Source organism: Oncorhynchus nerka, linkage group LG6, assembly GCF_034236695.1.
Source record: "Oncorhynchus nerka isolate Pitt River linkage group LG6, Oner_Uvic_2.0, whole genome shotgun sequence".
In the NCBI taxonomy this organism is placed as follows: Eukaryota; Metazoa; Chordata; class Actinopteri; order Salmoniformes; family Salmonidae; genus Oncorhynchus; species Oncorhynchus nerka.
In genome coordinates, this window is record NC_088401.1 from 543,829 (window position 1) to 566,506 (window position 22,678).

The following is a 22,678-nucleotide window of genomic DNA, read 5'->3' on the forward strand; positions in this document are numbered from 1 at the left end:
GGTTCATCCATACATCTCGGTTTTGATAGATAACTGTTGGTGTTTGTTCAGTGTGTTCCAATTTACCCAGAAGTGCTCTATGGATTCTTCTCTCTCTCTCTCTCTCTCTCTCTCTCTCTCTCTCTCTCTCTCTCTCTCTCTCTCCCCCACCCTTCTCTCCACTCCCCTCTCCCCCTCTCTCTCTCCTACTCTCTCCACTCCCTCTCCCTCCTTCTCTGCCCACTCCCTCCCCTTCTTCCACTCTCTCCCACTCTCTCCCATATTCTCAAACTTTCTCTCTCTCTCTCTCTCTCTCTCTCTCTCTCTCTCTCTCTCTCTCTCTCCACTCCCTCTTTATCCCTCCCCCACACTCTCTCCCCCTTTCTCTCCCCCTCTCTATCTCTCCTCTTTCTTCTCTCTCTCCCCCTCTATCTATACTTCCTCTCTCTGTCTGTTAAATTATTCAGGTGTTAGTTTTGTACCTGCCTCTCTCTTTGGGAGTCGCCAGGCAACTGAAAGACTATCCCAGGCCCCTGAACCAACCCACATGACAGCAATGCCCCCCACCCCAACACACACACACACACACACACACACACACACACACACACACACACACACACACACACACACACACACACACACACACACACACACACACACACACACACACACACACACACACACACAAACACACAAACAAACACACTCAGTCTCTCACCAGTCCTGTCTGGTCTAATCTCGTCAGTTTGATCTGAGCCAGGCTCTCCCACCTGTCTAACTCTAACCCTAACCCTTCTCAATGCTTTGTATTTCCTGCAGGATAGTTGACTGACTGAACAAGCAGCATGTCTAAACCATCGTCCAACGTCAAAGCCCTGCAGGTAGGAGTGTGTGTGTGTGTGTGTATCATTTCTCTCAATAAAATATAGTACTGTTTTGAATCCATCTACAGTAGTTATTTTGTTTGAAATTTAAATGACACTACAGAGGGACCTCCTCACTAAAATCTGTAGCTCTCCCAGTGGTCTAGTGTAGTTAGAGCTGGGTTAGAGATACAACCTGTAGCTCTCCGAGTTTCTAGTGTAGTTAGAGCTGGGTTAGAGATACAACCTGTAGCTCTCCCAGTTTCTAGTGTAGTTCGATGCCAGTGGTCTAGTGTAGTTAGAGCTGGGTTAGAGATACAACCTGTAGCTCTCCCAGTTTCTAGTGTAGTTAGAGCTGGGTTAGAGATACAACCTGTAGCTCTCCCAGTTTCTAGTGTAGTTAGAGCTGGGTTAGAGATACAACCTGTAGCTCTCCCAGTTTCTAGTGTAGTTAGAGCTGGGTTAGAGATACAACCTGTAGCTCTCCCAGTTTCTAGTGTAGTTAGAGCTGGGTTAGAGATACAACCTGTAGCTCTCCCAGTGGTCTAGTGTAGTTAGAGCTGGGTTAGAGATACAACCTGTAGCTCTCCCAGTTTCTAGTGTAGTTAGAGCTGGGTTAGAGATACAACCTGTAGCTCTCCCAGTGGTCTAGTGTAGTTAGAGCTGGGTTAGAGATACAACCTGTAGCTCTCCCAGTTTCTAGTGTAGTTAGAGCTGGGTTAGAGATACAACCTGTAGCTCTCCCAGTTTCTAGTGTAGTTAGAGCTGGGTTAGAGATACAACCTGTAGCTCTCCCAGTTTCTAGTGTAGTTAGAGCTGGGTTAGAGATACAACCTGTAGCTCTCCCAGTTTCTAGTGTAGTTAGAGCTGGGTTAGAGATACAACCTGTAGCTCTCCCAGTTTCTAGTGTAGTTAGAGCTGGGTTAGAGATACAACCTGTAGCTCTCCCAGTGGTCTAGTGTAGTTAGAGCTAGGTTAGAGATACAACCTGTAGCTCTCCCAGTTTCTAGTGTAGTTCGATGCCAGTGGTCTAGTTGTAGTTAGAGCTGGGTTAGAGATACAACCTGTAGCTCTCCCAGTTTCTAGTGTAGTTCGATGCCAGTGGTCTAGTGTAGTTAGAGCTGGGTTAGAGATACAACCTGTAGCTCTCCCAGTTTCTAGTGTAGTTCGATGCCAGTGGTCTAGTTGTAGTTAGAGCTGGGTTAGAGATACAACCTGTAGCTCTCCCAGTTTCTAGTGTAGTTAGAGCTGGGTTAGAGATACAACCTGTAGCTCTCCCAGTTTCTAGTGTAGTTAGATGCCAGTGGTCTAGTATAGTTAGAGCTGGGTTAGAGATACAACCTGTAGCTCTCCCAGTTTCTAGTGTAGTTAGAGCTGGGTTAGAGATACAACCTGTAGCTCTCCCAGTGGTCTAGTGTAGTTAGAGCTGGGTTAGAGATACAACCTGTAGCTCTCCCAGTTTCTAGTGTAGTTCGATGCCAGTGGTCTAGTGTAGTTAGTGCTGGGTTAGAGATACAACCTGTAGCTCTCCCAGTTTCTAGTGTAGTTCGATGCCAGTGGTCTAGTTGTAGTTAGAGCTGGGTTAGAGATACAACCTGTAGCTCTCCCAGTTTCTAGTGTAGTTAGAGCTGGGTTAGAGATACAACCTGTAGCTCTCCCAGTTTCTAGTGTAGTTAGATGCCAGTGGTCTAGTGTAGTTAGAGCTGGGTTAGAGATACAACCTGTAGCTCTCCCAGTTTCTAGTGTAGTTAGAGCTGGGTTAGAGATACAACCTGTAGCTCTCCCACTGGGCAAAGACATCAGTTCAACATCTAGCTTTGATTTACATTTGGTTGAGTTCAATGTGAATTCAATGTGAATTCAATGTGAAATCAACAAAACATGTCATTGGATTTAGGTGATAAAAATAGTAAATGTCCTTACATTGATTACTTTTTTCAAATCCAAATATCACATTTTATTTTATGTTTGAAAAAACTTGGAAAGCTCTCCAGGACTAGGTCCAGAACTAGTAACTCTGTTGCTCTGTAGCTCTCCAGGACTAAGTCCAGAACTAGTAACTCTGTTGCTCTGTAGCTCTCCAGGACTAGGTCCAGAACTAGTAACTCTGTTGCTCTGTAGATCTCCAGGACTAGGTCCAGAACTAGTAACTATGTTGCTCTGTAGCTCTCCAGGACTAAGTCCAGAACTAGTAACTCTGTTGCTCTGTAGCTCTCCAGGACTAGGTCCAGAACTAGTAACTCTGTTGCTCTGTAGATCTCCAGGACTAGGTCCAGAACTAGTAACTATGTTGCTCTGTAGCTCTCCAGGACTAGGTCCAGAACTAGTAACTCTGTTGCTCTGTAGCTCTCCAGGACTAGGTCCAGAACTAGTAACTCTTTTGCTCTGTAGCTCTCCAGGACTAGGTCCAGAACTAGTAACTCTGTTGCTCTGTAGCTCTCCAGGACTAGGTCCAGAACTAGTAACTCTGTTGCTCTGTAGCTCTTCAGGACTAGGTCCAGAACTAGTAACTCTGTTGCTCTGTAGCTCTCCAGGACTAGGTCCAGAACTAGTAACTATGTTGCTCTGTAGCTCTCCAGGACTAGGTCCAGAACTAGTAACTATGTTGCTCTGTAGATCTCCAGGACTAGGTCCAGAACTAGTAACTCTGTTGCTCTGTAGCTCTCCAGGACTAGGTCCAGAACTAGTAACTCTGTTGCTCTGTAGCTCTCCAGGACTAGGTCCAGAACTAGTAACTCTGTTGCTCTGTAGCTCTCCAGGACTAGGTCCAGAACTAGTAACTCTGTTGCTCTGTAGCTCTCCAGGACTAGGTCCAGAACTAGTAACTCTGTTGTTCTGTAGCTCTCCAGGACTAGGTCCAGAACTAGTAACTCTGTTGCTTTGTAGCTCTCCAGGACTAGGTCCAGAACTAGTAACTCTGTTGCTCTGTAGCTCTCCAGGACTAGGTCCAGAACTAGTAACTCTGTTGTTCTGTAGCTCTCCAGGACTAGGTCCAGAACTAGTCACTCTGTTGCTCTGTAGCTCTCCAGGACTAGGTCCAGAACTAGTAACTCTGTTGTTCTATAGCTCTCCAGGACTAGGTCCAGAACTAGTAACTCTGTTGTTCTGTAGCTCTCAGGACTAGGTCCAGAACTAGTAACTCTGTTGTTCTGTGGATCTCCAGGACTAGGTCCAGAACTAGTAACTCTGTTGCTGTGTAGCTCTCCAGGACTAGGTCCAGAACTAGTAACTCTGTTGTTCTGTAGCTCTCCAGGACTAGGTCCAGAACTAGTAACTCTGTTGTTCTGTAGCTCTCCAAGACTAGGTCCAGAACTAGTAACTCTGTTGTTCTGTAGCTATCCAGGACTAGGTCCAGAACTAGTAACTCTGTTGCTCTGTAGCTCTCCAGGACTAGGTCCAGAACTAGTAACTCTGTTGTTCTGTAGCTATCCAGGACTAGGTCCAGAACTAGTAACTCTGTTGCTCTGTAGCTCTCCAGGACGAGGTCCAGAACTAGTAACTCTGTTGCTCTGTAGCTCTCCAGGACTAGGTCCAGAACTAGTAACTCTTTGCTCTGTAGCTCTCCAGGACTAGGTCCAGAACTAGTAACTCTGTTGCTCTGTAGCTCTCCAGGACTAGGTCCAGAACTAGTAACTCTGTTGCTCTGTAGCTCTCCAGGACTAGGTCCAGAACTAGTAACTCTGTTGCTCTGTAGCTCTCCAGGACTAGGTCCAGAACTAGTAACTCTGTTGCTCTGTAGCTCTCCAGGACTAGGTCCAGAACTCTCTGTTGCTCTGTAGCTCTCCAGGACTAGGTCCAGAACTAGTAACTATGTTGCTCTGTAGCTCTCCAGGACTAGGTCCAGAACTAGTAACTATGTTGCTCTGTAGATCTCCAGGACTAGGTCCAGAACTAGTAACTCTGTTGCTCTGTAGCTCTCCAGGACTAGGTCCAGAACTAGTAACTCTGTTGCTCTGTAGCTCTCCAGGACTAGGTCCAGAACTAGTAACTCTGTTGCTCTGTAGCTCTCCAGGACTAGGTCCAGAACTAGTAACTCTGTTGCTCTGTAGCTCTCCAGGACTAGGTCCAGAACTAGTAACTCTGTTGTTCTGTAGCTCTCCAGGACTAGGTCCAGAACTAGTAACTCTGTTGCTTTGTAGCTCTCCAGGACTAGGTCCAGAACTAGTAACTCTGTTGCTCTGTAGCTCTCCAGGACTAGGTCCAGAACTAGTAACTCTGTTGTTCTGTAGCTCTCCAGGACTAGGTCCAGAACTAGTCACTCTGTTGCTCTGTAGCTCTCCAGGACTAGGTCCAGAACTAGTAACTCTGTTGTTCTATAGCTCTCCAGGACTAGGTCCAGAACTAGTAACTCTGTTGTTCTGTAGCTCTCCAGGACTAGGTCCAGAACTAGTAACTCTGTTGTTCTGTGGATCTCCAGGACTAGGTCCAGAACTAGTAACTCTGTTGCTGTGTAGCTCTCCAGGACTAGGTCCAGAACTAGTAACTCTGTTGTTCTGTAGCTCTCCAGGACTAGGTCCAGAACTAGTAACTCTGTTGTTCTGTAGCTCTCCAAGACTAGGTCCAGAACTAGTAACTCTGTTGTTCTGTAGCTATCCAGGACTAGGTCCAGAACTAGTAACTCTGTTGCTCTGTAGCTCTCCAGGACTAGGTCCAGAACTAGTAACTCTGTTGTTCTGTAGCTATCCAGGACTAGGTCCAGAACTAGTAACTCTGTTGCTCTGTAGCTCTCCAGGACGAGGTCCAGAACTAGTAACTCTGTTGCTCTGTAGCTCTCCAGGACTAGGTCCAGAACTAGTAACTCTTTTGCTCTGTAGCTCTCCAGGACTAGGTCCAGAACTAGTAACTCTGTTGCTCTGTAGCTCTCCAGGACTAGGTCCAGAACTAGTAACTCTGTTGCTCTGTAGCTCTTCAGGACTAGGTCCAGAACTAGTAACTCTGTTGCTCTGTAGCTCTCCAGGACTAGGTCCAGAACTAGTAACTATGTTGCTCTGTAGCTCTCCAGGACTAGGTCCAGAACTAGTAACTATGTTGCTCTGTAGATCTCCAGGACTAGGTCCAGAACTAGTAACTCTGTTGCTCTGTAGCTCTCCAGGACTAGGTCCAGAACTAGTAACTCTGTTGCTCTGTAGCTCTCAGGACTAGGTCCAGAACTAGTAACTCTGTTGCTCTGTAGCTCTCAGGACTAGGTCCAGAACTAGTAACTCTGTTGCTCTGTAGCTCTCCAGGACTAGGTCCAGAACTAGTAACTCTGTTGTTCTGTAGCTCTCCAGGACTAGGTCCAGAACTAGTAACTCTGTTGCTTTGTAGCTCTCCAGGACTAGGTCCAGAACTAGTAACTCTGTTGCTCTGTAGCTCTCCAGGACTAGGTCCAGAACTAGTAACTCTGTTGTTCTGTAGCTCTCCAGGACTAGGTCCAGAACTAGTCACTCTGTTGCTCTGTAGCTCTCAGGACTAGGTCCAGAACTAGTAACTCTGTTGTTCTATAGCTCTCCAGGACTAGGTCCAGAACTAGTAACTCTGTTGTTCTGTAGCTCTCCAGGACTAGGTCCAGAACTAGTAACTCTGTTGTTCTGTGGATCTCCAGGACTAGGTCCAGAACTAGTAACTCTGTTGCTGTGTAGCTCTCCAGGACTAGGTCCAGAACTAGTAACTCTGTTGTTCTGTAGCTCTCCAGGACTAGGTCCAGAACTAGTAACTCTGTTGTTCTGTAGCTCTCCAAGACTAGGTCCAGAACTAGTAACTCTGTTGTTCTGTAGCTATCCAGGACTAGGTCCAGAACTAGTAACTCTGTTGCTCTGTAGCTCTCCAGGACTAGGTCCAGAACTAGTAACTCTGTTGTTCTGTAGCTATCCAGGACTAGGTCCAGAACTAGTAACTCTGTTGCTCTGTAGCTCTCCAGGACGAGGTCCAGAACTAGTAACTCTGTTGCTCTGTAGCTCTCCAGGACTGGGTTGAGACATAAGGCGTGTAGCTCTCCAGGACCAGGGATAGAACTATAACCTGCAGTTCTGTAACTCTTCAGGGGCAGGGGTAGTGCATGGCTCTAACTAAAGCCTCTAGCTCTCAAGGACCAGGACTAGAACTAAAACATGCAGTCCTGTAACTCTCCGGGAGCAGGGGTAGTGCATGGCTCTAACTAAAGCCTCTAGCTCTCAAGGACCAGGGCTAGAACTAAAGCCTGTAGCTCTGTAGCTCTCCAGGAGCAGGGGTAGTGCATGGCTCTAACTAAAGCCTCTAGCTCTCATGGACCAGAACTAGACCTAAAACCTGCAGTTCTGTAACTCTCCAGGAGCAGGGGTAGTGCATGGCTCTAACTAAAGCCTATAGCTCTCAAGGACTAGGGCTAGAACTAAAACCTGCAGTTCTGTAACTCTCCAGGAGCAGGGGTAGTGCATGGCACTAACTAAAGCCTCTAGCTCTCAAGGGCCAGGACTAGAACTAAAGCCTGTAGCTCTGTAGCTCTCCAGGACCAGGACTGGAACTAAAGCCTGTAGCTCTGTAGCTCTCCAGGACCAGGACTGGAACTAAAGCCTGTAGCTCTGTAGTTTTCCAGGACCAGGACTGGAACTAAAGCCTGTAGCTCTGTAGCTCTCCAGGACCAGGACTGGAACTAAAGCCTGTAGCTCTGTAGCTCTCCAATACCAGGGCTATAATTAAAGCATGTAGATATCCAGCACCAGGACTAGTGCAGGGTTAACACCGAAGCCTGAATCTCTGTAACTCTCTAGGACCAGGATTAGCACCAAAGCCTGTAGCTCTGTAGATCTCCAGGACCAGGACTAGAACTAAAGCCTGCAGCTCTGTAGCTCTCTATGACCAGGGCTAAAACTAAAACCTGTAGCTCTTTAGCTCTCCGGGACCCAGTCTCATGTGGGATTTAAACTAAAGCCTGTAGCTTTGTAGCTTTCCAGGAACAGAGGTAGTGCAGGCTTAGACCAAAGATTCCCATTAGAGAGAAGGGAGCTGGCCAGGCAGAGACAGCAAGGGCAGTTCGTCACCCCAGTGCCTTACCATTCAACATCACACCACTGGGAAAGACTACACTCAATCAAAGGACATACTGAATAGATAATAGATAATAGATTAGATAGATAATAGATTTTTTTAATAAAAAAATATTAAAAAATATTTCACCTTTATTTAACCAGGTAGGCTAGTTGAGAACAAGTTATCATTTGCAACTGCGACCTGGCCAAGACAAAGCATAGCAATTCGACACATACAACAACACAGAGTTACACATGGAATAAACAAAACATACAGTCAATAATACAGTAGAACAATACTGGTAGAGATACTGGGGTGCACAGGAGCAAATTAAATAAATAAATACCAGTATGGGGATGAGGTAGGTAGATGGGCTGTTTACAGATGGTCTATGTACAGGTGCAGTGATCTGTAAGCTGCTCTGACAGCTGGTGCTTAAAGCTAGTGAGGGAGATGTGAGTCTCCAGCTTCAGAGATTTTTGCAATTCGTTCCAGTCATGGGCAGCAGAGAACTGGACGGAAAGACGACCAAAGGAGGAATTGGCTTTGGGTGTGACCAGTGAGATATACCTGCTGGAGCGCGTGCTACGAGTGGGTGCTGCTATGGTGACCAGTGAGCTGAGATAAGGCGGGTCTTTACCTAGCAGAGACTTGTAGATGACCTGGAGCCAGTCGATTTGGAGACGAGTATGAAGCGAGTGCCAACCAACGAGAGCGTACAGGGAACAATGGTGGGTAGTGTATGGGGCTTTGGTGACAAAACTGATGGCACTGTGATAGACTGCATCCAATTTGTTGAGTAGAGTGTTGGAGCCTATTTTATAGATGACATCACTGAAGTCGAGGATCGGTAGGATGGTCAGTTATACGAGGGTATGTTTGGTAGCATGAGTGAAGGATGCTTTGTTGCGATATAGGAAGCCGATTCTAGATTCAATGTTGGATTGGAGATGCTTAATGTGAGTCTGAAAGGAGAGTTTACAGTCTAACCAGACACCCAGGTATTTGTAGTTGTCCATGTATTCTAAGTCAGAGCCGTCCAGCATCACTACTCTGGAGAGCAGGTGCGGGCAGTGATCGATTGAATAGCATGCATTTAGTTTTACTTGCGTGTAAGAGCAGTTGGAGGCCACGGAAGGAGAGTTGTATGGCATTGAAGCTCGTCTGGAGGTTAGTTAACACAGTGTCCAAGGAGGGGCCAGAAGTATACAGAATGGTGTCGTCTGCGTAGAGGTGGATCAGAGAATCACCAGCAGCAAGAGCAACGTCATTGATGTAAACAGAAAAGAGAGTCGGCCCGAGAATTTAACCCTGTTGCTCCCCCATAGAGACTGTCAGAGGTCCGGACAACAGGCCCTCCGATTTGACACACCGAACTCTATCAGAGAAGTAGTTGGTAAACCAGGCGAGGCAATCATTTGAGAAACCAAGGCTGTCAAGTCTGGCCAGGTCGATGAATACGGCTGCACAGTAATGTCTCTTATCGATGGCGGTTATGATGTCGTTTAGAACCTTGAGCATGGCTGAGGTGCACCCATGACCAGCTCTGAAACCAGATTGCATAGCGGAGAAGATATGGTGGGATTTGAAATGGTCAGTAATCTGTTTGTTAACTTGGCTTTCGAAGACCTTAGAAAGACAGGGTAGGATAGATATCGGTCTGTAGCAGTTTGGGTCTAGAGTGTCACCCCCTTTGAAGAGGGGGATGACCGCGGCAGCTTTCCAATCTTTGGGAATCTCAGGCGATACAAAAGAGAGGTTGAACAGGCTAGTAATAGGGGTTGCAACAATTTTGGCAGATAATTTCAGAAAGAGAGGTTCCAGATTGTCTGGCCCGGCTGATTTGTTGGGTTCCAGATTTTGCAGCTCTTTCAGAACATCTGCTATCTGGATTTGGGTAAAGGAGAAATGGTGGGGGCTTTGGCTGGTTGCTGTGGAGGGTGCAGGGCAGTTGACTGGGGTAGGGTTAGCCATGTGGAAAGCATAGCCAGCCGTAGAGAAATGCTTATTGAAATTCTCAATTATAGTGGATTTATCGGTGGTGACAGTGTTTCCTAGCCTCAGAGCAGTGGGCAGCTGGGAGGAGGTGCTCTTATTCTCTTAACTTTTTTGAGTTAGTACTACAGGATGCAAATTTCTGTTTGAAAAAGCTTGCCTTAGCTTTTCTAACTGCCTGTGCATATTTGTTCCTAACTTCCCTGAAAAGTTGCATATCACGGGGGCTATTCGATGTTAATGCAGAATGCCACAGGATGTTTTGATGCTGGTCAAGGGCAGACAGGTCCGGAGTGAACCAAGGACTATATCTATTCCTAGTTCTTCATTTTTTGAGATGGGCATGCTTATTTAAGATGGTGAGGAAGGCACTTTTAAAGAATAGCCAGGCATCATCTACTGACGGGATAAGGTCAATGTCATTCCAGGATACCCCGGCCAGGTCGATTAGAAAGGCCTGCTCGCAGAAGTGTTTCAGGGAGCGTTTAACAGTGATAACGGATGCAGTCAATGAAAAAGTGATCGCTGAGATCTTGATTGAAAACAGCAGAGGTGTTTTTGGAGGGTGAGATAGTTAGGATGACATTTATGAGGCTGTTTACTGATTTGGGGTTGTACCTGCTAGGTTCATTGATAATTTGTGTGAGATTGAGGGCATCAAGCTTAGTTTGTAGGATGGCCGGGGTGTTAAGCATGTCCCAGTTTAGGTCACCTAGTAGCACGAGCTCAGAAGATAGATGGGGGGCAATCAATTCACATATGGTATCGAGGGTACAGTTGGGGGCAGAGGGAGGTCTATAGCAAGCGGCAACAGTGAGAGACTTGTTTCTGGAAAGGTGCATTTTTAGAAGTAGAAGCTCAAATTGTTTGGGTACAGACTTAGATAGCCTGCAGAGTTCTGTATTACTATCTTTGCAGTAGATTGCAACACCGCCCCCTTTGGCAGTTCTATCTTGGCGGAAAACGTTATAGTTAGCGATGGAGATTTCAGGGTTTTTGGTGGTTCTCCTTAGCCAGGATTCGGACACGGCTAAGACAACATAAAGACTTAAAGGTCAAGACCGACTCTGAGTCTCTCACATGGATAGGCAGACGATTCCATAAAAGTGTAGCTCTATATGAGAAAGCCCTGCCTCCAGCTGTTTGCTAACAAATTCTATGAACAGTAAGGAGGTCTGTGTCTTGTGACCATAACGTACGTGTAGGTACAGTATATACAACAGGACCAAATCAGAGAGATAAGTAGGAGAAAGTCCACGAAAACCTTGAAATCAGCCCCACCCTTAACAGGAAGTCAGTGTAGAGAGGCTAACACTGGAGTAATATCATACATTTTTGGGGTTCTTGTCAAGATTCTAGCAGCCGTATTTACCACTAACTTAAGTTGATTTAGTGCTTTATCCGGGTAGCTAGAGAGTTTTGCAGTCGTCTAATCTAGAAGTGATAATAGCATGGATTAGCTTTCTGGATCATTTTTTTTACAAAAAGTTAAAGATTTTTGCAAGGTTAAGAAGATGGAAAAAAGCTGCCCTTGAAATATTCTTGATATGTTCGTCAAAATAGAAATTAGGGTCCAAAGTAACGCAGTCCTTCGGAGATTTATTTGTGACGACAGTACAACCATCAAGATTAATTGTCAGATCCAACAACAGATCTCGTTATTTCTTGGGACCTAGAACTAGCTTCTCTGCCACCATCCACTTCCTTATGTCTGAAACAGAGACTTTCAGGGTAGGCAATTTTAGGGGTTTACCATGTTTCATCATAATGTGCAGCTGTGTGTCGTCTGCATAGCAATGAAAGTTGACATTGTGTTTCCGAATGACATTACCAAGAGGTAGAATATATAGTGAAAACAATAGTGGTCCTAAAACGGAACCTTGAGGAATACTGAAACGTACAATTTATTTTTCAGAGGACAAACCCCCCACAGAGACAAACTGATATAAGATCTAAACCGGGCCAGAACTTGTCCATGTATGTAACGATGTGCGCTGAGAGTCGGGAACCAAGTTCAGGGACTGAGTGTTTTAATAAATTAACACAACATAATACAAACTAAGAAACAAGGACAGCACACAGACATGGAACAGAAACAATGACGCCTGGGGAAGGAACCAAAGGGAGTGACATATAAAGGGCAGGTAATCAAGGAGGTGATGGAGTTCAGGTGAGTGTCATCATATGCTGATACACTTAATGGTGGTGACAGGTGTGCGCCATAACGAGCAGCCTGTTGACCTAGAGGCCAGAGAGGGAGCAGACCAATTATGACTTCCAATCTCTCCAAAAGAATGTGGTGATCGATGGTGTCAAAAGTGTCACTAAGGTCTAGGAGCAACGAGTAAAGATGCAGAGCCTTGGTCTGTCGCCATTAAAATGTTATTTACCACCTTCAATAGTGCAGTCAGTACGATGATGGGGTCTAAAATGTACTGGAGTGTTTCGTATATGTTATTTGTCTTCAGGAAGGCAGTAAGTTGCTGCAACAGCTTTTTCTAAAATGGTTAAGAGGAATGGGTGATTAGATATAGGCCGGTCAAGGTTTGGCTTTTTCAGGAGAGGCTTTATTACTGCCACTTTTAGTGAGTTTGGTGCACATCCGGACGATAGGGAGCTGTTTATTATGTTCAACATAGGAGGGCCGAGCAAAGGAAGTAGCTCTTTCAGTAGTTTAGTTGGAATTGGGTCCAGTAAGCAGCTGGTTTAGAGGCCATGACTATTTGGTGAATGTGTCGAGAGAGCATAAAAAACTTGAGTGTCTCTATTGATCCTTTATCTTGGCCAGGTCGCAGTTGCAAATGAGAACTTGTTCTCAACTAGCCTACCTGGTTAAATAAAGGTGCATTTTTTTATTTATTTTTTTAAATCCTAGGTCGTGGCAGTTCTATGCACTCAGGATAACTAAGTTTTGGAGAAATACACAGATTCAACGAGGAGTCCATAGTTTGCTTTCCGATGATCATGATCTTTTCATCAAAGAAGATCATCAATTCATCACTGCTGAAGTAAAGGCCATACTCACTTGGGGAATGCTGCTTTTTAGTTAGCTTTGCGACAGTATCAAAGATACGTAAATGTTTGATTGTTTTTATTCTCCTCAATTAGGTTGGAAAAGTAGGTTGATCAAGCAGCAGTGAGGGCTTCTGGATACTGCACGGTACTGCCATTCCAAGCTAGTCGGAAGACCTCCAGTTTGGTGGTGAGGGCTCTTTGATACTGCACGGTACTGTCATTCCAAGCTAGTCGGAAGACTTCCAGTTTGGTGGTGAGGGCTCTTTGATACTGCACGGTACTGTCATTCCAAGCTAGTCGGAAGACTTCCAGTTTGGTGGTGAGGGCTCTTCTATACTGCACGGTACTGTCATTCCAAGCTAGTCGGAAGACTTCCAGTTTGGTGGTGAGGGCTCTTCTATACTGCACGGTACTGTCATTCCAAGCTAGTCGGAAGACTTCCAGTTTGGTGGTGAGGGCTCTTCTGGATACTGCACGGTACTGTCATTCCAAGCTAGTCGGAAGACTTCCAGTTTGGTGGTGAGGGCTCTTTGATACTGCACGGTACTGTCATTCCAAGCTAGTCGGAAGACTTCCAGTTTGGTGGTGAGGGCTCTTTGATACTGCACGGTACTGTCATTCCAAGCTAGTCGGAAGACTTCCAGTTTGGTGGTGAGGGCTCTTCTGGATACTGCACGGTACTGTCATTCCAAGCTAGTCGGAAGACTTCCAGTTTGGTGGTGAGGGCTCTTCTGGATACTGCACGATACTGTCATTCCAAGCTAGTCGGAAAACTTCCAGTTTGTTGGAGCGCCATTTCCTTTTCAACTGATACACAAAACAACGTCTGATTCAAAGCGTAGAATTTTTCAATTTACATTTTTAAACAAAATTCTTGCAAACAATATAATGTTATATATATGGAGGATACAACCATCACAGCTCTGCACATTTTGCTATGAAGAGACCGAATCATTAGATCATTTGTTTTGGTACTGTCCATTGGTTTGGCACTGCTTGTTTTTGGTCGCAGGTCCAGGAATGGTTGAAGAAGAGCAACATTTACTCTGCATAACTCTGCAGATAGCAATACTGGTTGATTTGAAAAGTCATAGTCAGTTGATGATCAATAATATAATAATACTTTAAGCAAAAATGTTTATCTTTAATTTACAGAAAGTAGAAACTATGAGAATAGAAAGGTTCAGAACTTTGGGAAACATCACAGCAAAAATGTTTTTATTTTAGCTCCTTGGGTAGGTGGTTAACAATGACGCCTGGGAGATTGAGGGCATCCATCCTTGGGTCGGTGGAGGGAGTCTAAAAGGGCATATAGAAATTAGTTGTATCCTTGGTTCTGAGCAGATGATTTGTTGCAATTGCAAATACACTGCGCAAAAAAAATAAAGGGAACACTTAAACAACACAATGTAACTCCAAGTCAATCACACTTCTGTGAAAGGGGGGGGACCACAGACCACTTCTCAGTTCCTATGCTTCCTGGCTGATGTTTTGGTCACTTTTGAATGCTGGCGGTGCTTTCACTCTAGTGGTAGCATGAGACGGAGTCTACAACCCACACAAGTGGATCAGGTAGTGCAGCTCATCCAGGATGGCACATCAATGCGAGTTGTGGCAAGAAGGTTTGCTGTGTCTGTCAGCGTAGTGTCCAGAGCATGGAGGCGCTACCAGGAGACAGGCCAGTACATCAGGAGACGTGGAGGAGGCCGTAAGAGGGCAACAACCCAGCAGCAGGACCGCTACCTCCGCATTTGTGCAAGAAGGAGCACTACCAGAGCCCTGCAAAATGACCTCCAGCAGGCCACAAATGTGCATGTGTCTGCTCAAACGGTCAGAAAGAGACTCCATGAGGGTGGTATGAGGGCCCAACGTCCACAGGTGGGGGTTGTGCTTATAGCTCAACACCGTGCAGGATGTTTGGCATTTGCCAGAGAACACCAATATTGGCAAATTCGCAACTGGCGCCCTGTGCTCTTCACAGATGAAAGCAGGTTCACACTGAGCACATGTGACAGATGTGACAGAGTCTAGAGATGCCATGGAGAACGTTCTGCTGCCTGCAACATCCTGCAGCATGACCGGTTTGGCGGTGGGTCAGTCATGGTGTGGGGTGGCATTTCTTTGGGGGGCCGCACAGCCCTCCATGTGCTCGCCAAAGATAGCCTGACTGCCATTAGGTACCGAGATGAGATCCTCAGGCCCCTTGTGAGACCATATGCTGGTGCGGTTGGCCCTGGGTTCCTCCTAATGCAAGACAATGCTAGACCTCATGTGGCTGGAGTGTGTCAGCAGTTCCTGCAAGAGGAAGGCATTGATGCTATGGACTGGACCGCCAGTTCCCCAGAACGGAATCCAATTGAGCAAATCTGGGACATCATGTCTTTCTCCATCCACCAACGCCACGTTGCACCACAGACTGTCCAGGAGTTGGCAGATGCTTTAGTGCAGGTCTGGGAGGAGATCCCTCAGGAGACCATCAGGAGACCAGCACGAATGGAGGAGGTCTTTATTCCAGTGAGATTGTTAAGGTGAACACTGCCATGTTTAGATTTGCGGCACAAACACGGTCTCAATGAGGAAAGCTTAGCTGACAACACTGACTGTGCTAGTGGCAGACTCCACCAAGCTGGCAGGCTGGGAAACAGCCTGCTGCCTGGCATGCACCCTATCTCATTGTGGAGCTAGAGGAGTTAGAGCCCTGTCTACGTTGATAGATAAGATGAGACAATACCGACATTCATAATATGTTAAGCACACCGTGTGTGTGTGTGTGTGTGTGTGTGTGTGTGTGTGTGTGTGTGTGTGTGTGGGTGGGTGTGTGTATGTGGGTGTGTGTTTCATTTCCATACTCTTAATAGAACAGGACCAAACCAGGATGTAGTGTCTGTAACCAAAGCAGATGGTTTTGTGGCAAGACAGACACCAGGTTCACACACACATCAGTCAATACACACACAATACTCAGGGATCTATAAGTAAATAACTTGCAAAGAGTCTAGAGGAGGTTTACACCAATCCAATGCTCTTAAATGTGTGCTGAGGAGTGAACGAATGCTAAGGAGTGAACGAATGCTGAAAAGTGAACGAATGCATTTCAGGAGAAATGACAGAGAATTGGAAAGCTGTACATGTGGCCTCAAGAGTTGAGTGTGTCTGATTGGTTGTTGCTCCTGTCCAACAGGCAAATCTAAATATTCCGATGGGAGCGCTGCGTCCAGGTGCGGGACATCCTGTCAAGAGGAGAGAGGATACTGTAGACACAGAGGAGGTCAGACACACACACACACACACACACACACACACACACACACACACACACACACACACACACACACACACACACACACACACACACACACACACACACACACACACACACACACACACACACAAACAAACACGCACCAATATGGCTTGAGGACCTACAGTTGAAGTCTGAAGTTTAGATACACTTAAGTTGGAGTCAATAAAACTCATTTTTCAACCACTCCACAAATTTCTTGTTAACAAACTAATGTTTTTGTGCATGACACAAGTCATTTTTCCAACAATTGTTTACAGACAGATTTTTTCACTTCTAACTCACTGCATCACAATTCCCGTGGGTCAAGAGTTTAGATACACTAAGTTGACTGTGCCTTTAAACAGCTTGGGAAATTCCAGCAAATTATGTCATGGCTTTAAAAGCTTCTGATAGGTTAAATTACATGATTTGAGTCAATTGGAGGTGTACCTGTGGATGTATTTCAAGGCCTACCTTCAAACTTAGTGCCTCTTTGCTTGACATCATGGGAAAATCAAAAGAAATCAGCCAAGACCTCAGAAAAATAATTGTAGACCTCCACAAGTCTGGTTCATCCTTGGGAGCAATTTCCAAATGCCTGAAGGTACCACGTTCATCTGTACAAACGATAGTATGCAAGTATAAACACCATGGGACCATGCAGCCGTCAAACCGCTCAGGAAGGAGACCCGTTCTGTCTCCTAGAGATGAACGTACTTTGGTGCGAGAAGTGTAAATCAATCCCAGAACAACAGCAAAGGACCGTGTGAAGATGCTGGAGGAAACAGGTACAAAAGTATCTATATCCACAGTAAAACGAGTCCTATACTGACATAACCTGAATGGCTGCTCAGCAAGGAAGAAGCCACTTCTCCAAAACCACCATGAAAAAGCCAGACTACGTTTTGCAACTGCACATGGGGACAAAGATCATACATTTTGGAGAAATGTCCTCTGGTCTGATGAAACAAAAATAGAACTGTTTGGCCATAATGACCATCGTTATGTTTGGAGGAAAAAGGGGGAGGCTTGCAAGTCGAAGAACACCATCCCAACCGTGAAGCACGGGGGTGGCAGCATCATGTTGTGTGGGTGCTTTGCTGCAGGAGGGATTGATGCACTTCACAAAATAGATGGCATCATGAGGGAGAAAAATTATGTGGATATTTTGAAGCAACATCTCAAGACATCAGTAAGGAAGTGAAAGCTTGGTTGCAAATGTGTCTTCCTAATGGACAATGACCCCAAGCTTCCAAAGTTGTGGCAAAACGGCTTAAGGACAACAAAGTCAAGGTATTGGAGTGGCCATCACAAGATCCTGACCTCAATCCTATGGAAAATGTGAGGGAAGAACTGAAAAAGCGCGTGCAAGCAAGGAGTACTACAAACCTGACTCAGTTACACCAGCTCTGTCAGGAGGAATATGCCAAAATTCACCCAACTTATTGTGGGAAGCTTGTTGAAGGCTACCCAAAACATTTGACTCAAGTTAAACAATTTAAAGGCAATGCTACCAAATACTAATTGAGTGTATATACACTTCTGACCCACTGGCAATGTGATGAAAGAAATAAAAGCTGAAATAAATAATTCTCTCTACTATTATTCTGACATTTCACATTCTTAAAATAAATTGATCCTAACTGACCTTTAACAGGGATTTTTACTAGGATTAAATGTCAGGAATTGTGAAAAACTGAGTTTAAATGTATTTGGCGAAACTCTTTTTGAACAGGCTCCTCCCCCAGACCCCCTGCAGGAAGCCACAGCCCTGTCGCCAGAGGAGAAGAAGCCATTGCCAGGATCGATGAAGCTTCCTGGTCCAGCAGTCAACCTATCAGAGCTGCAGAACGTCAAGAGTGAACTACGATGGGTCACCAAGGACTAACACACACACTGGTACAGGCACACACTGGTACAAACACACACACACACACACACACTGATGTCCACTTCAACCATGAAAAACATTGCAGTAGATGCATTTTTAGGATTTCACTACAAGATGTCAGTGTGGGATGTGTATTATTCTTATTAGGGGTTATGAGTACTTATTTGGGGTTGTGAGTACTTATTAGTGATTATGGGAATTTATTTGGATTATAGGTACTTATTTGGGTTATGAGTACTTATTATGGATATTTATTTATTTGTCTTGGGTACTTATTTGGGTTTGATACTTATTTGGGTTATTTGTACTTATTTGGTTTGAAGACTTATTAGGGGTTATGAGAACTTTAAAAAATATATATATTTCACCTTTATTTAACCAGGTAGGCTAGTTGAGAACAAGTTCTCATTTACAACTGCAACCTGGCCAAGTTAAAGCAAAGCAGTGCGACACAAACAATAACACAGAGTTACACATGGAATAAACAAGTGTACAGTCAATAACACAATAGGAAAAAAAAGAAAGTCTATATACAGTGTGTGCAAGTGGCGTGAGGAGGTAAGGCAATAAATAGGCCATAGTAGCGAAGTATTTACAATTAAGCAAATTAACACTGGAGTGATAGATGAGCAGATGATGATGTGCAAGTAGAAATATTGGTGTGCAAAATAGCCGAAAAGTAAATAAAACAATATGGGGATGAGGTAGGTAAATTGGGTGGGCTATTTACAGATGGACTATGTACAGCTGCAGTGATCGGTTAGCTGCTCAGATAGCTGATGTTTAAAGTTAGTGAGGGAAATATAAGTCTCCAGCTTCAGCAATTTTTGCAATTTGTTCCAGTCATTGGCAGCAGAGAACTGGAAGGAAAGGAGGCCAAAGGGGGTGTTGGCTTTGGGGATGACCAGTGAGATATACCTGCTGGAGCGCGTGCTACGGCTGGGTGTTGTTATGGTGACCAGTGAGCTGGTCGGGGCTTTACCTAGCAAAGACTTATAGATGACCTGGAGCCAGTGGGTTTGGCGACGTATATGTAGCGAGGGCCAGCCAACGAGAGCGTACAGGTCACAATGGTGGGTAGTATATGGGGCTTTGGTATCAAAATGGATGGCACAGTGATAGACTGCATCCAGTTTGCTGAATAGAGTGTTGGAGGCTATTTTGTAGATGACATTGCTAAAGTTGAGGATCGGTAGGATAGTTTTATGAGGGTATGTTTGGCGGCGTACGTTTTGGTTATGAATACTCATTTGGGTTATGAGTACTTATTTGGGTTATGAGTAGAAAGGTTTTCTGTTTGGCCCTGGAAATGTGTTTTTTTTAATGCGTAACTTTGTGAAGACTGTATGGTTAAATAAGGGTGACATTAAAATATGAAAAAGATAACCTAGCTAAGACTTTATGTTTATGTGTCCTACAGCGGTGTTTCCCAACTTCTCCTCCAGTACTGAATCAGGTGTGCTTGTCCAGGGATACAATAAAATGTGTACTGTTGGGGATACTCAAGGAGTACTACAGGTTTCTCATCAGACCCACACCCACCCTGCATCTTCTACTGATGGACTACAACTACCACACCCACCCTGCATCTTCTTCTGATGGACTACAACTACCACACCCACCCGGCATCTTCTACTGATGGACTACAACTACCACACCCACCCTGCATCTTCTACTGATGAAATATATCTACTTCAACAAACCCATAACTGGTTTAATTTCCCATGCAGTGAAGTTAGGGTTAGGGATAGACTGAATTGAAGTGAACTAAATTTAACAATAATACATCCAGCCCTGGTAGCTATAGGTCTCTGTGTTACCTCATATAGAAAAGACTACAACCAGACTAGTTATAGGGTTTGTTTGTAAATTCACTCTGGAGTGCAAGAGTGCAGAATTAGTCAATTCAGAGCGTTTCAGAGCTCACACTGGACACTGGCGGTTAATCAGAGCGTTCTGACCTAACAACGGCTGTCAAGCACCCAAGATAACTGGCTAAAGTTGACTAGCTTGCTAGCTACTTCCAGACACAAATGAAACAACACCTCACTCTGACCATTCACCATAGCAGAGCTGGTTAGGATGTTTTCATGTTATCCAGAGCATTGGTGACTGTAATTGTGCTGCTGACAACAATATATTTACATTTCTTTGCCAACGTTTACTGACACCGATCATATTCAATGGGTGCTCGTAAATTAATCAGTTATTTTGGACTCTGGTACACTCAGACGATGAGTGCTCTGGAATAGGATTAGATAGTCAGAGTGAATTTACTAACGCACCAATAGACATCATAACATTACACCTCTGTTACAGCTCTGCTACCTTTTACATCTTTAACTGTCAATGTGAACAAGACACAATCTGGAGAATGTATCTGGTGGACTGATGTCATCAGAATGTGTATGGTGGGTTGTGATGTCATCAGAATGTGTATGGTGGGTTGTGATGTCATCAGAATGTGTATGGTGGGTTGTGATGACATCAGAATGTATTCGGTGGACTGTGATGACATGACAATATTGTGATGTTTTAATTGTTTGAAATTCCCTTATAATCAAAATGGTTTCTAGGAGATGATGGATTCCTTAGCAACTGTTGCAATAAATTATATCTTGATTCTACATAGTGGCACGGTCTCTGTCATACACACAACAGGCAGCCACATAGACAGACACATGACACACACACACACACACACACACACACACACACACACACACACACACACACACACACACACACACACACACACACACACACACACACACACACACACACACACACACACACACACACACACACACACACACACACACACACACACACACACACACACACATACAGAGCAGTGTGTAGGTCCGTGTGTATGTGTCATCCCTTTCACTCCTCTGTTCCCACCCTTCAGTATCACTACATTAATCACAAGACACTCATCCATCATCATCGTCACACACACACTCACACAGAGTCTGCCCTGGAGAGCAAAAGCAGAGGGCAGATGTGTCTAAATTTAGTTTCCACCAGGTCACAGTGTATTCGACTGGTTACAACTGCTAGTCGGGGTACTGCAGCCTACAATAAAAACAATATGGCTACAGACCACAGCACCAAACCAAACGTCAACACTATACCAGACTGCAAATCTACCGGGGTAAAACATTACATTTAAGATAAATTTCACACAGCGTTTGTGTTAAAAATATATATTTTTAATGAGTATGATGACACCATTTTCAGGAGAATGGAGAACAAACACACACGTACACACAAACGCCTGAGGCTAGTCACAGGTATTTGAGCCAGACAGATAATAAAGTCACAATAAACTAAAACAGAGACATGGAGCAGCAACAGTTACTAAAACAGAGTGATGGAGCAGCAACAGTTACTAAAACAGAGTGATGGAGTAGCAACAGAAACTAAAACAGAGTGATGGAGCAGCAACAGAAACTAAAACAGACTGATGAAGCAGCAACAGAAACTAAAACAGACTGATGGAGCAGCAACAGTTACTAAAACAGAGTGATGGAGCAGCAACAGAAACTAAAACAGTGATGGAGCAGCAACAGAAACTAAAACAGAGTGATGGAGCAGCAACAGAAACTAAAACAGAGTGATGAAGCAGCAACAGAAACTAAAACAGAGTGATGGAGTAGCAACAGAAACTAAAACAGAGTGATGGAGCAGCAACAGTTACTAAAACAGAGTGATGGAGCTGCAACAGAAACTAAAACAGAGTGATGGAGCAGCAACAGAAACTAAAACAGACTGATGGAGCAGCAACAGAAACTAAAACAGAGTGATGGAGCAGCAACAGAAACTAAAACAGACTGATGGAGCTGCAACAGAAACTAAAACAGAGTGATGGAGTAGCAACAGTTACTAAAACAGAGTGATGGAGCTGCAACAGAAACTAAAACAGAGTGATGGAGTAGCAACAGTTACTAAAACAGAGTGATGGAGCTGCAACAGAAACTAAAATAGAGTGATGGAGTAGCAACAGAAACTAAAACAGAGTGATGGAGTAGCAACAGTTACTAAAACAGAGTGATGGAGTAGCAACAGTTACTAAAACAGAGTGATGGAGTAGCAACAGAAACTATAACAGAGTGATGAAGTAGCAACAGTTACTAAAACAGAGTGATGGAGTAGCAACAGTTACTAAAACAGAGTGATGGAGTAGCAACAGAAACTAAAACAGAGTGATGGAGCAGCAACAGAAACTAAAACAGAGTGATGGAGTAGCAACAGAAACTAAAACAGAGACATGGAGTAGCAACAGAAACTAAAACAGAGTGATGGAGTAGCAACAGAAACTAAAACAGAGTGATGGAGCAGCAACAGAAACTAAAACAGAGTGATGGAGTAGCAACAGAAACTAAAACAGAGACATGGAGTAGCAACAGAAACTAAAACAGAGTGATGGAGTAGCAACAGAAACTAAAACAGAGTGATGGAGCAGCAACAGAAACTAAAACAGAGTGATGGAGTAGCAACAGAAACTAAAACAGAGACATGGAGTAGCAACAGAAACTAAAACAGAGTGATGGAGTAGCAACAGAAACTAAAACCGAGTGATGGAGCAGCAACAGAAACTAAAACAGAGTGATGAAGCAGCAACAGAAACTGAAACCGAGTGATGGAGCAGCAACAGAA

The 22,678-nt window shown here is 44.7% G+C and overlaps 1 protein-coding gene across 4 annotated transcripts in view; it reads left to right on the forward strand.

Moving 5' to 3' along the window:
- smpx (small muscle protein X-linked) overlaps positions 1–20,643 on the forward strand; it is a 35,295-nt gene extending 14,652 nt beyond the window's left edge. For 3 of the 4 annotated variants that reach the window (XM_029647111.2, XM_065019188.1, XM_065019187.1), the window contains 4 exons: positions 802–863; positions 16,024–16,110; positions 17,861–18,024; positions 19,437–20,643. In XM_029647111.2, the coding sequence (XP_029502971.1) occupies positions 828–863; positions 16,024–16,110; positions 17,861–18,013 (276 nt within the window). In that variant the 5' untranslated portion in view covers positions 802–827 and the 3' untranslated portion in view covers positions 18,014–18,024; positions 19,437–20,643. Of the gene's footprint in view, positions 1–801; positions 864–16,023; positions 16,111–17,860; positions 18,041–19,436 lie in introns of all 4 variants that reach the window. The other variant, XM_065019189.1, reaches the window with a different exon arrangement.
- Positions 20,644–22,678: the final 2,035 nt, after the last annotated feature.